The sequence below is a fragment of the Lipophrys pholis genome (genome assembly GCF_963383615.2).
Source record: "Lipophrys pholis genome assembly, chromosome: 2".
Taxonomy (NCBI): Eukaryota; Metazoa; Chordata; class Actinopteri; order Blenniiformes; family Blenniidae; genus Lipophrys; species Lipophrys pholis.
Window position 1 is genome coordinate 11769578 of NC_137636.1, and position 17102 is coordinate 11786679.

General features: G+C 42.5%; 1 protein-coding gene across 2 annotated transcripts in view; it reads right to left on the minus strand.

Moving 5' to 3' along the window:
* Positions 1 to 4962: 4962 nt before the first annotated feature.
* mybpc3 (myosin binding protein C3) overlaps positions 4963 to 17102 on the minus strand; it is a 36524-nt gene continuing 24384 nt past the window's right edge. For both annotated transcript variants that reach the window (XM_080458212.1, XM_080458211.1), the window contains 9 exons: positions 11602 to 11736; positions 11210 to 11377; positions 11010 to 11098; positions 10308 to 10503; positions 10081 to 10220; positions 7981 to 8140; positions 7741 to 7877; positions 6464 to 6650; positions 4963 to 5424 (listed from right to left, as the gene is read on the minus strand). In XM_080458212.1, coding sequence (XP_080314338.1) covers positions 5384 to 5424; positions 6464 to 6650; positions 7741 to 7877; positions 7981 to 8140; positions 10081 to 10220; positions 10308 to 10503; positions 11010 to 11098; positions 11210 to 11377; positions 11602 to 11736 — 1253 coding nt within the window. In that variant the 3' untranslated portion in view covers positions 4963 to 5383. The remainder of the gene's footprint in view (positions 5425 to 6463; positions 6651 to 7740; positions 7878 to 7980; positions 8141 to 10080; positions 10221 to 10307; positions 10504 to 11009; positions 11099 to 11209; positions 11378 to 11601; positions 11737 to 17102) is intronic.

Consider the following 17102-nt stretch of genomic DNA (forward strand, 5'->3'; position numbering starts at 1 on the left):
GATTTCATTTCACTTTTATGTTTTACTTTTAGTAATTTTCTATTTATGAGGGTTTAAAGTGCAGCAGTATATTTATGAGTTGAAATGATTTCCATGTATTTATTGCCTGTAATCCTGTGTCAGCATGGTAGGAAAGGTTACTCATGTTTTCACCCAGCTGTCTGCGCCTTGGAGCAGCTGCTCGGTCCACGTGTAGAATCAGAGAATGAATTGATCTACAGCGGCTGTGATACAGGGAAATCATGTGAAAAATATACATAAGCTGGATCCATGAACATTTGGTGCAGGTACTCATGAGTCCCATGATTTCTCTGAACATCTTCAGATTGGACGTCTTCACTGATTGTCACAGGAGTTTGAACACATTGTACCTGGATAATAATCAACGGCACTAATTCTTATTGAGATTTCAAGGTCCGGTCACAATTTGTTAAACTCAGATGCGTTTCTTCTCTGACATATTCCAGACAGACATTATTGTTTTCCGTGCAGTAGTATTGCAGCAGTATTTCTGCAAAATTTGCCAATTCTTCTCGTAGTCTTCAATATAGACTTTAAATCAATCTTGTTTTTTTTTTTTTAATCAGCTGCAAGTTTCTTAATGGCAATATTAAGTGTGTGAATCGGGATTATATTGCGAGAAACTTTATGCAACTTTTTTTTTCTATACAAACTCAAGTTATGTGAAGAAAATCACTGGAGTCCTAAAACGTGGAAGTTCACATGAAAATACAGCAAATAAACATCCGAGAAGCTATGTCAATGAGTGTTATCAGTATATCGAGGTATTTATTTTGAACCAAATAACCATGCTTACGAAGTCAACATAAATAAATTAATACAACTTTAAAGTAACCCCTCAGGCCCTATTGGTCCCAATGTCACCAGTCACAGGGGACCTTAACTTATTGATTTACATCCATCTAAATAAAAATAATCCTAATTTACTGTTTACTTGACTTTCTGCAGAGGGGTGTCATAGTGTTTCACCAGCTGAGAGGGTGACAAGGGCATCTCGGTGGGGGTTCTCACTCAAGGTACGTTTACACTATGTTCCCGGCAGCCACCGCGGCCCCGTTTCAGGCCACCGTGGACAAAACGGGATGGACGTGAGACAACGCAGGGGGACGGGATGGGCAAACGTAACAGGTCGCGATATCCGTGACAGCACGTAATTGGCCGTAATAGAACTTGGAGGCGGACCGCAGCGGGACCGGAGGCTTACCGGAAGTGACGTTTAATGCGCGTTCTCTCGCGGTTGTTTCGCGATTTATCACGTCGCGCCGCGCTTCGTCACGGCGGAGTTAAGGCCCCTGCATACTCCCTTTTTGAACCCATAGGAACAAGAAGAAAATTCGGCAGTGACGTCAGCCAGCTGCCGAAAAAAAAGCTTTTTCGGCAGGAATGTTCATACTCGCAGGCCACGCCCCCTCACAGCAGCCACCCGTCTGTGATGCGGCGTTTAAACTTTTCAACTGAACAGTTTATTTCTCGCCTCCAGTGCTTTCAGGAATACATTTCTCTGAACTTTTTCAGTCATAAAAGAGAGAGTTTTTGTCCGAGCGCCATGTGGATCCGATATTAACTACAGGAGCTGACAGCTGTTCGTGATGCGTTCAGGTGCATCATGTAAAAGCCTGGACATTTTAACGAGCTGCGGCGCTCGTACAGTAGCGATGTTACAAGCTAAATATGATTAAAATATGACTGATAGTCATGAGCGAACTGGAACTGGAACGCATGCGCAGCACACGGCAGTGCAGAAGTTTCGGCAGTGCGGTTCCCACATACTTCGACCAGGGCGGTTGGCACAGCCGAAACAAATTCCTTCGGCCAGAGGGAGCTGGAAGAAGGAAATGACGTCATTATGTTCGGCAGGACCTCGCACTGCCGAACTTTCGTCTTGTTCTTATGGAGTATGAAGAGGCCTTTACGGTGTATGGTAGCCGTTTCATCACGGTCAATCGCGGCTTATCCCGGCATGTGACGGTTTGTGGACCCGACGCGTTGCGTTCTACTCCGGCCTGCCACGGCGTGCACGGTCTGGGAGGAGGAAGCCGGGCCTGGAGGGCAGTGTCATAGGAGTCCGAGCAATCAACGACAGAACACCTTCTACAAGCTCTGCCACCGAAAAAGAAATCCAGAGGTATGTATGCACCCAGCAAAAGTCTCAGGATACAATGATTGCCTTCACTTATGGTGGGCCTTTGGGGCATAAACGTGCTTTCAAAATGGCCCGACGTCCACATTTTGTGTGCAGAAAACCTTGACAGAAAAACGTGGAATGCCCGCCTCAGAATTCCCCAAAATCCCACGGCGCACAACGTTTCGGGCAAACGGGGCTGCCGGGAACATCGGAGGTATGTCCGAACTGTTCCTCCTGTCTCCTTATCAGTCGACTTTTCCTTCACCCCGGAAGTGTTTTGTGTGGCGGCCATGATAAGGACTGTCTGAATTCTCAATAAGCAAAGGAGAAGATGCTTGTTGCTTCCTTTAGAGCCTCCTTTAGCTTAGGACCCACTGATGCATCCTTTTGCAAAGGAGGCGAGCTCATGCTGCCCCACAATTCCTTGCGGCGGCAATATTTAAAGGGACCCGCTCATCCGAGCGTGCAGGGACACTCACTATGTCGGAAAAAGGGACCAGATCATGTAAGTTACCAACGGAATAATCTGCCCTGAACAACTTTAAATCATATATCATATATATCATATGGTGGACTAAGTGAAAGTGCTGTCCGACTGCCACACTAACGTGATCGTCTTTCACTAGCTACTTTAGGAAGCCTCCTAACACCTTTCCTGAACCGCATGACATCATCCACGGGGTTCAGGTAAACCCACCGTAAACCTACCCTCAGGGTCAGGAGCAGAGAAGCTGATGGTGTTAATAAAGTTGAATTTGATGATGTAGTGAAATCCCACATGGTTAACTCCATGTCAGCATAGGCTGTGATGAGTTCAGTCTATTTGACCCTCGAAGACCTGAATCAACGGTAGCGTGTACTCCACCTTTTTTTCTCTCCGTGTTCTGATGAAGCACACTTCTGCTTGTCTGTTGGAGCTCGACATGATTTCACCTTCTCTGACCTGCGCAGTGCTGACAGATTATGTCACATGACAACCAACACCAGAATGCTGGATTATAATAATTATTACATTGCAATCACAGAAGCAATTAAAAGTAACGAGTTCGTTTTCTAAAAAGGCAACCTTTTTTTTTGTTCGGGTTATTCAGGTTTGTCACAGATGACTTCATGCACTGTACAGGCTCGTTGTCACGCACAACTCCAGTCATTAGGTTCATGTGAATAAATCCCTCTGTGCCGTCCACCTCCAGCTCAGTCATGTTGCTCATCACCTCTGCTGTAACTCAGCGATGAGTTACAAATACATCCTGGGATTATCGAAAGAAACACACATGAAAGTGGATAACTCATGTTTAGCTTTGAAGTTTGGGGCCCTTTTCACATGTAATTTGTGGATTTCTGTGAAGCCTCGTCTCAAAACACCTGGCAGTGATGGAGAAGTTTGTCGTGTGTGTGTGTGTGTGTGTGTGTGTGTGTGTGTGTGTGTGTGTGTGTGTGTGTGTGTGTGTGTGTGTGTGTGTGTGTGTGTGTGTGTGTGTGTGTGTGTGTGTGTGTGTGTGTGTGTGTGTGTGTGTGCGTGTGCAGGGAGGCCGTGACATGTTCCAAGGCTCACTGGGTCTTTCACAGCTGTATGTGGAGTGGGCAGGGGAAATATTTACATTGAAGGCATCAAAAGAATAACTGGAGTGATGTTACAGCCTGCCTTTGCTCGCTGAAAGCCATCATGTGCTCAACTCTGCTGACACGTCTGCCCAGAGGACATCTCAGCTACTCCATCCCCCTGCGCCGGGAACATTAGGGACATACCTCGCACTTCTGGCTTTATCCAGGCTTTGTTCCAATAGATATAAGCCTCTATAAGAGCCTCCTACTCTTCAACAAGGCTCCTACAGCCCATCTCAGGGGTGTCAAAGTTGTGGTCAGTGGGCCAAAACTGGCCCAGGTTGACCTTACAAAGTGTAAAGAAAAACCCCCAAATGAACAAGATATCAGGAGCTGTTCATTTGTTCCCTCAACAGATGGCATTGATGTTCAAAGCCGAGGGATCACTGATGCTGTTGTGGAAGCTGGTTTCTTCACGTCTGGCAATAATGACTTTGCTTGGTAAAAGCTGCAGAAATCCCATGTTCTGAGAATATGAAGGCCCGTTAATGTTCTACATATACAGAAAACCAAGAGACTTGCTCTTTAGAGTAGGCTGCACTGATGTTGATCAGAGGTGGTGTGTGAGGCTGTTAACCACCTCCAGGCCACGCAGCCATTCCACCAGAACTTCTGCCATTTGTTAGTCGCCTCTATTCTCGACACCACTCCTACGATTACTGGTGGTTCGGCTCCATCGGTCCGTGTCCGTGAGCTTCCAGGAGATGGACAGAAATACAGATGAAATGACAGCGGCGTATGGATGGATGGCTCTGTGTGCATGCATAACCTTTTCCACATTTCGTTGTGTTGCAGCTTTGTTCCCAAATGGATTAAATCAATATTATTTTAAATGTGTACAAACTTAAACAACCAAGAAATCACACACATAATTCCTTTGCTCAATTCTTTGTTGTTGCATGTTTGGCAGCAATTATATCTTCAAGTCTGTTTGAATGTGATGCCATAAGTTTGGCGCACCTATCGTTGGACAATTTGGCGTATTTTTCGATTTGCAGAACCTGCCAAGCTCCATCAAGTGGGATGGGTATTGTCTGTGCGCAGTCATTTTTATCTCTCCGGAGACGTTGTCCTCAATTTTGGCAAACTCCAGGTGGGTTGCCATGTGCCTTTTACCAAGGAGTGGCTTCCTTCAGGCCTCTCCACCATACAGGCCTGATTGGTGGATTCTGTAATGCCATTATACAAACCGACAAGACCACTCTGTGTTTATCAAACAAGTTTATTGCACGCCATACAATCCAAACATTACTTTTCTTCCTCCAGTAATCTGAATTAAGTGGGAATTAGAAATGATCACATATATATGTTGCCGTTTCTTTGCTTCTATGCGCCATCTTCATGACAATCACTAACATTCATGTCTAATCTCAAAAACAGGCAGGGACTAGGGTGGCAGAATCCTACATTTAAATGTTTTTTTCTTCTTCCAATAAAAAGCCTCTGAGGAGCCAGATGAGGGAATAAAACGCTAACACTAGACTCCATGCAAGTTGGCTGCAGAACTTGAACCAATCGAAGGACGTGGGCCCAGCATATCTCACGATGCAGGTGAGGAGTCTCTGATGGCATCAAACAGTCGATATGTAGAAGAGGAAACATTCCCTTCAGTCGGCGGCGAAGATCTCACAGTTACTTATTGGCTTCCTTCTTCGTTTCTTTGGGAATTTGAGCTGCAAGCCAAGAATACACACACGTATGCATCAAGACAAAGGAAACAAAAATAACTGCAAAAGTGAACAGTGGTGCAGCGGTTAGCTTTCCAGCCTCACAGAAAAGGGGCCCGGAGCCTGTAGCTACACAGTCCAAAAAGTGTTTAGTACTTTAATCGTTATTTCTACCACATGAAATTAAGCCTCGGTGTCGTTATTGTTTAGTGATATTGCCAAGAAGTAGTTTCCTCAAAGGTGTTTGGCTTTACTTTAAAGATACACTATGTATTAAAAGAAACCAGTGACAAAGTCACTGTGTTGATTTCTACGAGCGATGCTGGCGGCGTGGGCGCTGAAGTTAGCACGCTAACAGGCTCGCCTGAATATCCAGCATCTCGTCTGTCTTCAGTCCAGAGAGAGAAGAAAAGAGAAGGTGGAGCTTTAGGAAATCACAAACTAAACAGAGAGCAGGCAAACCTTGTACAAACAGTAAACAATGACTGCATTTAGAACAAACTGTGTACTCCACTGACTCACTACTGCCTTCTAATGGACAACATTGCTATTACATACAATTGAAATACTGCACCGCCAAAGGAGTTTAAGTCTTTATACAAGTGAGTCTACAATTTACCAATAATTTACCAATATTTCTGAGTCTGAAAATGGAGTTTATGGTTTTCAGTAATAAAGAATACTGACTGAATATTAACAACATAGACATGTAAGCTCATGAAAACAACTAAAAGAAATCTTTAACGCTACAAAATGAAGTGTTTGAGTTGTCTCAGTTATCTAAGACTACAATTTGTGAATGAAATCTGAACTTCTGTTCAGGTTTTCTTAGTCGAGTTTACAGTAAATCTCACAGTTTTTCTAGGACACTTTTTGGAAATTAGAAATCCTGAATAACATAAAGTTACTCATCCTGTATCTGATTTCTGTAGCCGTTTGACTTTAACGTTCGTGCAGCAGCCTGATATTTGTCCAGGATGAAAAAGAGGAGAAAACAAGGACGACAAAGGAAAATGTTTCTGTGCCACTCAGACGATGTACTTACGCCGAACCTCCAGTTTACACTCCACGATGTCTTCCCCGCTGTCGTTCACCGCCTTGCACATGTACACCCCCCCGTCAAACGGACACGGCTTGCGGATCTCCAGCGTCAGGACGCCCTGCTTACTGAGCATTCGGTACTTGGACTCGTTCGTGATGTCCATCTTGTTCTTGTACCAAGTGACTTTGGGCTAAACGGGGCAGGATGAAATGTGGCAGCGTGAGATGATATCTTGATGCTTTTGTAGTTGGACAATCAAGCCGCTATTTAGTGAAGTAACAATCATATCTACATGGTTCTGTTTCACTGAAGACAGGGTGTCTATTAGTTGCTACTGATCCCCAGCTTTGTGTGTGTGTGTGTGTGTGTGTGTGTGTGTGTGTGTGTGTGTGTGTGTGTGTGTGTGTGTGTGTGTGTGTGTGTGTGTGTGTGTGTGTGTGTGTGTGTGTGTGTGTGTGTGTGTGTGTGTGTGTGTGTGTGTGTGTGTTGAGATAAATTGTTACCAGAGTTGCTGTGAGAGATTACATTAACTGCAATATATTAATTTGACCACCAGGGGCGCCCTTTATTTATATATTCTGTGGTGAATCAGTTTAGGTGCTCAAGATTACTGCATAGATATAGAAATATAGCTACATTGGAGATCATTTATAGCATTTAACAAGTTATTCTGCTCATAGAATGAACTAGTCTACAATATTTGAGTTCCATCTCAGATGAGGCCTTTGAAGATGTAAATAGTGTTATAAGAAGTTGTAAAAGCACACAGTGAATTTGCAGTTCTATTATTCAAATTTCAGGTTTGTCGTGTGTTGTAAAAGGATAGTTAATTAAATATGAACTCAAGAAAATATCAATTCTTTGCTGCACTAAAACAAAGAAATAGATTTCGAGTTCTAATTATTTATAGATTATATTGCCATTATTTACTTGTCTGGCCCACTTGAGATCACATTGTGTTGCATGTGGTCCCCGAAGTAAAATGGGTTTCACACCGCTGCTCTAAACTGCCTTGCATACATTTTGACACTCTTCTACTACAGTGGTTATAAATAGGTCAGGGAATGCCCATCCACTTAAATCTTCAAGTGGTTCAACGTCTTTCAGTTCAGCAATACTGAGGTCCGTTTTATATTTTAACTTCACCAAATTCCATTGAAACCGCTCCTTCTGTATGATCTGATTGCAGCCATTATTAACCAACATTTAATCATTGGAACATGTCCCAGTGCAGAAATTACATCAGAGAGGTTTTTTTACACACTAAAACCCTTGCCGACCTTGGGTATGCCTCTCACTGAGCAGCTGAGCGTGGCGTTATATCCCGCTATGATGGACCTGTTCACCAAAGGATGCGTGAACTTGGGAGCCTCTGAGAAGTTGGGATCCTTGTAGGAGGGCGGCTTGTACTCAATACCTGGATGAACACACAAAAAGAAACGAATAACTTCACTTCTGTGATCTACCCCCAGCTGTATTAACTGCTTTCGATTCAGTTTTTATATTCAGCTAAAGCCCACCTGTTTTCAGGATATAAGCGCTGTCCTTCGTGCAGCAGGGCTCGGGACTGAAGCCCACCAGGTTGATGGCAAAGATTCTGAAGATGTACTCGTTTCCCATGACGAGGTCGGACACGACGCAGTGGGTTCGTCTGTACTGATCAAAGACTGTGAACCACTCCTGTATGTGAAGAGCACACAGGAGCTTCAGATTTATATCCTGTCCAGCACATGGTCCATGTTGTACTGAAAGGTGGAAAATTAAAGTGGAATGATATGTGTGATTTTAAACTGATTATTTGGTGTTTAAAAATGATGTCCATCACTTTAGTGCCAACTTTCTGTCACTTCAACAGTTTGTGGCAGGACAGTACACAAAGATTTTAATGGCTTCAAACATGTATTTACTTTTAGTTTAACCCCCTTACTTTGTGAATTTATATAAAAGGGATTATCCATCCTTATGTCCTCTATACCACTTCAACTGGTATACTGAGTGAAATCCATTTACAATAAATAACACAACAGTCCATCACGGGCCAAACACAGACCAACAATTATTCACATTCACTCCCACTGGAAATTTACAGTCACTAATTAACCTGAGAAGCATGTTGTTGGACTGTGAGGCAAAGCTGCAAACCACTATACCATGGTGCTGTGTGTCCATGCTTATATTGAGTTTGAGTTTGAGTTTATATACCCAGATTTTTTTAATTTAGTAGTGCATTGCAATATGAGCCGAGTAGATTTGAAGTACGTGCGTCCTCAGCACTTTCATCTCTGACACGTAACAAGCACACCGTTATGCGTAATGTGATAGTCCCTATCTTCGAGCTCGGTCTGATGTAAGTCAAATTAATTAGATCTAATAATGACAACAAGCGGAACATGAACCAGCGGCCTGGCTGGCCAGAGAACAATGGCCGTGCGTCACTGAACTGACAATTCAGACCAGGTCAAGGCTGGCTGCGGGGATAAGATTAGGACATTCCTGGCCAACATTGTTGGCTGGAGGTGGAGGACAGAGGCAGTCCCGGCCCAGGCCAATGGGCCCATGATGCATGAGAGGAGACTGTGTGCTCAGCATTGGGCGACTCCAGTGTAGGTGTCACAGGCGAGGATAAAATATCCCAATGTGTCTGTGCTTTTGTCATTGTCCCATTGTAATCACGTCTTATAAATAACTGGATTATCCTACGAGAATGTCAAGCTGGGGTTATCTGGCACATCTTTGCTATGACAAGGGAAAGGTGCCCTTCAAGGTGACAGAGATCAGAAAGTAATGATAACATAAATGTAATTATTTCCAGTGAGTGGGAGTCGGTTCCTGGAGGAGTCTGAAAATCTTCTGCCTCTATTCATATCTGGTTTTTCCATCAGGTTTTTTTCTGTAAAGCTATTTGAATAGAGAAGCAAGACGAAAGGGAATGACAACGATGCATTAAAAAAAAAAAAAAAAAGTCATAAAGCAATGGATTTTTACAAGTGTTCTACAAACCCAAAATCATTGTTGCACGTAATACTGTAAATATAAGAAGGCTTGTTAGCGCCTGATATGTAACAACAACCCAAAATGTTATAAAATATGATGTAATAAAACCCAAAAAGTATTAACTGGTTGATAATGTTAAAAAAAAAGTGCTGAGCCTGAAATGTAATAATAAAAATTTACTAAAATATCAAAACTGGTCTATAGTATAACAAGATCTGAGCCAAAAACTTAAAAATCTTCACTATTACATTATGAAGCAGGCAAAATATTTTTCCCTGAATATTGTAAGAATTTGATTACATCAAAAAGTGAGTCAATGATTTATGATCTGGACTTGAACTTGACCTGCTTCAATTAGAATAACACTGAAAGAATGAGTTCTAGAAGTTTGGACTATTTGTTTATACCTAAATCTAAATACAGTTTATGGTATTTATGTATGATTGCTGTTGCCCAAATCATTTATAGTCTTCTGTTCTCTGTAATCTATTACTCCAATCATCAGTACAAAATAATTTAGAAGCATTAAACATATTAAGATCAAATTTAAATTCTTGAATCTTTGATTTGTTGCCTATCGGGCTCTAACAAGGCTGGTTTGGCCTTGTTCAGTCACAGAGTCTAACCATCGTCTTCTTGTCAGCTTTCTGGATGTTGTATCCAATTATTTCACAGTTGCCGTTGTCCTTGGGTGGCTTCCACTCGAGTGCAACATTGAAACCCCAAACATCCACGATCTTCAGAGCCTCGGGGGGGCCCGGGACATCTACGAAAAGAAAAACAGGAGCTCTAATTAGCCACTAATACCATGTTTATCCTTGCCGCTCCACGTGTGTTCATGACTGCTGCTTACCAACAACCTGCAGTGTGATCACTCCGGTATCTTCCACGTTCTCAATCTGCACCTGGAGGTCATATCTGCCCGAGTGCTGTCTCTCGGTCTTGCGGATGAAGAGAATTGTGTCTACTTCGCTATTTCTCACACTGGCAAATTGAGGACTGAGAACTTCCCCGTCTTTGCTCCATGTAACTTTTGGCCTGGGTTTACCCTGCGTTGAAAAGAAAAGGCCACGTCAGGTACTGCAGGTGAAGCAGTACATTTACAGCAAATATACTCCTCTTTGCTTGGATCTCTCCCCTGCAATCTACGCTGGGCTAATGGGAACTACGGCACCACTTTACATTTTGTTTCCACTTTCCAGCTCCTGATACCTGTAGAAAACCTGTTAACACTAAAAGGACTTCTTTTGTTGTCCTCTAACTGAGAATTACAGGTAAAAGAAGATCAGTTCAACATTGACGCCTCTTAATATTTTTTTCTCCAATGTTTACTGGTCAGTAAAGTGATCAAATAAGTTTTTATTGTTGGTTGAGATGGAGATCAGCAGATGTCATCTGTTCAGAATGTATTTTATAAGAACTGTCTGGAGTCAAGAAAAAAAACTATATTCTATGGATTATCAATGCATTTGACCAGGTGAGGAACGTCAGAGCATTTTAAAGCTCCCATGTCAGTTTAACCAGGATCCTTTAGTGATTTAAACGTGTCCACCACCTGGAATGGGATCACAATGTTGACAGTTTCTCCAACTTGCTTCATGAGAGTCTGGCGAAGATATCTGGGGAGCCAAATTTTAGGGCGTTCTGTGAAGAAAAAAAGAAAATAAGATTGGCGAAAGAAAACCACGTGTTGTTAAAGCCAAGACAGTAAACTAACAGAACGGAAAGTTGTAAAATGTGTCTATAAATACTCACGCATAATCTCTCTGATGGTGACGGGCTGAGCCAGAGTGGCAGGAGCACTGGGCCCCGCCATGTTGAAGGCCCGCACACGAAACTGCAGCTTGTCTCCAGTGGTGAGACCTTTGACAACCACTGATGTCCTTTCTGTCAGACCCTCGATTGCTGGTATCCATTCATCAGCTGTCAGACGAAGAAAAAAAAAAGAAAGAAAGAAGAAGAGATCCCTTTGAAGCCAAAGTCAAAGTACAGACACAGTGCGTCTCGTAGGACCCTCTATTAATCTGCATTTCAGTTTGGTTCAGAGATAGTTGGGCATTTGCGAACACATTTTGAGGATTTAACTGTCTTGTGATTAACTCTTCTTCCTTATCGGGAGCATGCAGACGTCTGGCTGCGGCACTTACTGCCCTCCTTGCAGTACTCAACCCCGTAACCCTCGAGTTCAGCTGAGCCGATCCTCTCAGGCCGCCGCCACTTCAGCGAGATGGAAGTGTCACTGACATCGTCCACGCACAGTCCAAGGGGCTCGCTGGTTGGGGCTGAGTGAAGAGGCAGATGAGAGATAAATGGATTGTTAAGTCCTTTAGTGCATTACGGTAATCCAATAAATGATTATTTAATTGCAAAACAGATTGGTCAAAGATTTCAGGAAGACGCAAAGCTTTAGAGCAGCTTTGACTGCAGCATTGATTTTATGATCCCTGTTTCTATAGTAAAAGCAAGACTTGAGCTCACTCAAAGAGGCATACGCTATGCATCGACCAGCAGCACATTTAAAAAAGGGTGGGTCCTATTTATTTAAACGAGCCACCCGAGAGTCATGTGAAAACACACAGGCTTTTAAACTATATCCTCTAGTAGACTTATAGACATGACACTCGGTCCTAGAGTGTTTTGAATTCTGCTACCGTACATGAAGTATAATTACGTCTGTCATATGACACCCACGGTAGATTACTATGCACCTTTAGTCACGGCCGAGCCAGCAAAATGAGCTGCTGACATGAGAAACGAGTCTTGGATTGACAAGGATTCGCGCTCTTGTTGAAAATAGACTAGAAGAATTGTGGCACATAAGCTGCATGTGTCACGTCAAATTACAGCAGTTAAGATGCATTTACATAACTCTGCTCTGCTCCGGAGTGGCTTCAATGACTTCACAAACAAGGCAGCATTTAGTCTGAGATATTCACAGAGCACATATAATCTCATCAATAAATGTCTAACAAGCCACGTCTTGAGCGCCATATGTAACAGCACTTTCTTGTCATTCAGCAGTTTGCTTCCTAAGACTGCTCTCTGGTTGCTCGTGCTTTCAAAATTAATATTGATATTGTGATCTTTATTTTATTAGGAGGGCTGTTTGAGCTAGTTGAGCACAGCAGAGAGATGATTAAACAAGGCACAGCTAGTTAAACACAAGCAGAGTCAGAAGCATTCTCCAAAAGACCAAAATGAACGAATTCAACTTCACCATTTGCAACAAAAAACTGAAACTGAGCTCTCTGGATAGCTATTAGAGTAACGACACGACTTGTGCTCACCTAAAGAGTGCTGCGTCTATCTTATGTTTTGCATCTTTATTGATATTGAGATTTTGTGTGTTCATGCTACAATTCGAACTTAAGTTCAGTGTGTGGGCTCTGAGATGTGTGTGTGTGCCTACAAGGGCTGTAAATAACAAGTTGATTTCCCTCACACGTGGTACAGAAGTTGTCTATACATATTCATTCATATCATATCATATTCATATCATTTCATTTGTGCAGGTCGGAGGTCTCAAAGCAACCGAATCAGGTCGACTGGACTTGGTCACACACTATGTCTATGATTGTGTCTATGACTCATTATTTTGTGCTGTTCAGACAGGCACATTTTCAGGCACGCGCAACACATGACACGTATTGCAAACCCATCCACATGGTCATTTTGTTTGCTAATATCACCATCGTTTCCTGTCAATATTCGTATTCTGACTCACTTCATCATGTTGTACAGTGACACATACAAAATGAATATCTGTGATTGAATTCCAGCAGTATGGTATAGATTTAGTATGGAAATTTAACAGCATGCATAATTTGTTTACAGGGCAAGTATAATACGAAGCCTGTTAAATGTAAAAGCCAAAAGTCAAGAGGAAACTGGTCTAAATGTGGATGAGAGTCATTTAACAATGGACTAGTTTAATCAATTGGATTGTAGCTAATTCAAGTAATAACACGGCCTATTTTTATTTCAGTATTAAATGTCTCAGGGTGTGTTATGAGGTATCAAACAGTCTATTAGCTTGTAAGCCTGTGTGTGTGTGTGTGTGTGTGTGTGTGTGTGTGTGTGTGTGTGTGTGTGTGTGTGTGTGTGTGTGTGTGTGTGTGTGTGTGTGTGTGTGTGTGTGTGTGTGTGTGTGTGTGTGTGTGTGTGTGTGTGTGTGTGTGTGTGTGTGTGTGGTATCATTTTCTCATTTGGGGAAACCTGAGCTGTGTGAGTGTAAATGGCTGCTGTACTTTGTGTCCCTCATGGGTACAATAATTAAATAACAGGATTTCAGTTTGTGTTACAAGAGTCTTCGGTTCATCGGTTCTGTCCAACAACACATAACTCCAATGCCACAACAATTCTGAGCTGCCCTGAAGAAAAGATCTTGACTCTGGCTATAAAACACACAAATACACACATCCCATTGAGGGGGAAAAAAAAGAAAAACGCATTTCCCAACCTATCATGATAACTTTAACTTCCATGATCGAGTGCCTAAATCTCTCTGTGACATTAACTCTAACTTTAACCTAACTGTAAGCTCAGACCTTAAAGCATAGCTCAACCTGTAAACCGGGCGCTGAGTCTGCGTTTTGGGGGTACACGGTTGGACAATAGTACCATGGTTTTCATTCTCCACCAAATACAGACACATGAACAGGAAAGACACACAAATATTATTAAAGTGACAAATTAAGTGTCAAGGAAGATTAAACTATAGCTTTGTGTGGATCAAAGTAAAGAAAACAATTTTGAGCCATATAATTTCAAAATGCACTGACATATGTAAGTAGAAACAAATTAAACACCAAGTTAAGAGTCTTTAACTTCAAAATTACTCAATTACTACGAAACTATTCATCTGATCTCTGAAGACCACAGATACATGGGTTTTTGTTGAGTGTTAAGCACAGCTACTCTATCAACAGTGAACAATTACATTTTTGCAGTGATTTAAAATGAATGAAAACCAACACTGGGTCCTTCTCTCTTTACGTCCTCTTGTGATGCTGTAAATGATTTGAATGTTTTCACAGTTCTTCATAGCAAAGAGTAAAATATGTGTGATAGTGGAGGACCTCTCACTGTCCTTCCAAGAGGGAAAAAAAATCAGTCAACCAAATATTTTATGTTGTTGACAGAATGTGAACAGAGAGGTGTTGAAGTTCACTGGATGGGCTCGTCGTCACCACAGACCGAATTAAAGTTATGGGAGCTTCTGTCAAAGGTCAAAGTTTTCTGTGTGTGTGGGAAGAGTCAAACGTAGCAGAGATCATTTAAAAGGAAACTGTGTCGTCTGGACTGAAGAACAAAACACAATAATGCCATTTATGTGTGTTCCTTTGAGCAAAATGAAGACTTAAAGTTGCTGACTGACGCTCACTCTAATACACACACACTATAAATAATCATAAACCAGCGTCCAAATTAAATAATGCCTACTGCAAACAGGCTGTGGCTCAGCAGCAGGAACAGGCTCCACGGGCGTCTCCTCTGCTGGCGGTGCTGCTTCCTCCTCTGCAGGAGGACCACCTTCTGCTGCAGCGGCATCACTCTCGGTGGGAGCCGCCTCGACTCCGCCGGGAGCGGCTTCTGCAGGGGTTGCTGCTGGAGGTTCGCTGCTGGTGCCTGGTTCCTGTTCTGAGTCAGCAGGTGGAGGGGGAGGAGGCTCTACTCGTGGCTCCACAGGGGCACAGGAGGATGTTTCTTCTGCTTCTCCCACAGGTTGCTTTTCTTCTGCTGGCTTCTTCTCCGCTGTCTTTGGGAGTTTAGTTTTTGTCATTTCTGTCTGGGCGTGCAGTCCTTCTCCTGATTGAGACCGGATGGTTGTATGTGTCCTCGTCCAAATGTGCTCCTCTAGCCTACTTGTGCATTCTGTCACTCCCGCCCTCACTGACTCGCAGTCTCCGGTTGTACAAATAACAATGCTTCTCCTGCAGCAGCCTCCACAGTAGCAACCAACACCCTGCGTTAAGTAAAAGGTCCGAGGGCTTCCAGGCCATTATTTATAGAGAGGGATTCCAAGGATAGTTTCCTAATCAGCTGTCTTACAAGTTATTGGCCATCTGGACACAATGATTCTCTCTCTTAAATCAACAAGTGGAGGATGAGATGTAAGTAAAAGAAAATGTGTGGCAGAATAAGAGACAATCCAACACTGAGCCACTGAATCGCAGGATGTAATCACAGAGATTACTCTTAACGATGAGCTTTGCTGTAGTATAGTATGTACAAAAAGAAAAACGCTTGGGTGTTAAGATTTAGGATTTATAGCAAGACTGATCGCGAAAGGTGGAAGGTAACTAATTACATTTACTCACATTACTGTAATTGAGTAGTTTTTTGTGTGCTTGTACTTTTACTTAAATATATATATACATATATTTTAAAGTATTGTACTCCACTACATTTCCGATTATATCGGTTTTGAGTAAAAATGTAAAAAAAAAAAATGTTTTTATTAAATTCAAAATATTGTGTCCTAGAAATACTGCAGTGAATGATGGAGTAGGAGAACAAACTGCATCTTGAGTCACAATAACGATGGAGACTGAGGCCCTGTTTACACAACAACGTCCTTGTGACAACACCTAATCCCAGTGGCGGCTGGCCAATAGAGGGCGCCAGGGTGATGCCCTGTTCCGCCTTGGGAGCTGTTGTGAAAACGTTATGGATGCAGTGGATCAGACCACCAGTGTCGTGTAAAGGGACCAACCAAAAGTGAAGAAAGTTTTGGGGATACACTCATTTTCATTGTCTTGTAAGCGGGGCCTGAGTGGGACGTCGGTGACACGAATCAAGTGCAAAGCCAAACCTTGTCGACTTCTGCTGAAGTTGAACTCGAAAAGACCTTTGTGAACCCCTTGCCATGAGGAACCACCAACTTCAAGGACAAGAAAAGAAACAGCAATATTATGCGGTGCAAGTTGTGTTTGCCCAGAGAGGCCGAGGAAGATTTATGTCCTATTAGCCGTGGTTACGTGGACCAAAATTCATCCGATTAAATTTGCACCTTCAATCTGATCCATGCCACATCGTGAACAAAAGTGTCTCTTCACGTCATTTCCTGACTATACTTTGCACCAAGAGACGTTACAGTTTCAAAAATAAGGAAAAAAAGCATATTAACTGGTGTTAATTCCAGTTTTGATATTAGCGGACATCCGGGTGAAGCCTGTTGTGGGATTCTGTGCGCATGTAACAGACCAGAAATGTCACGGCGCAAAGCATTATGGGATAGACCCACTGAAATATATGGGGTCACATCTTGGTACAGATAAATATTCCCATTATTTTATTCAGTGTTCATGTAAATGGACCAAACTGATCCTTTAATCGGACAGGATTTAATCTGGTTGACAAAAAAGTGACCATACAAAGGCGGCCAGTGACTCAGCGCTACTCAGGAGAGACTGAGACTGAGAGACTACTCAGTAACTTTTACTCTGAGTACATTTTATATGAGAAACTTTCTGCTTTTTAAAGACAATATGTTTCTGTGGTTGCTGTGCAGTGTTGAATATTTAACAACAACAAAAAGAAAAAGGTAAATGACTACAGTTACAAGTATAAGTAACTCTTGCTTTAGTTGCACACTGGATTCAAGTAAACGTTTTACTTTTCGCATTACATTTTCAATGTTGCTGGA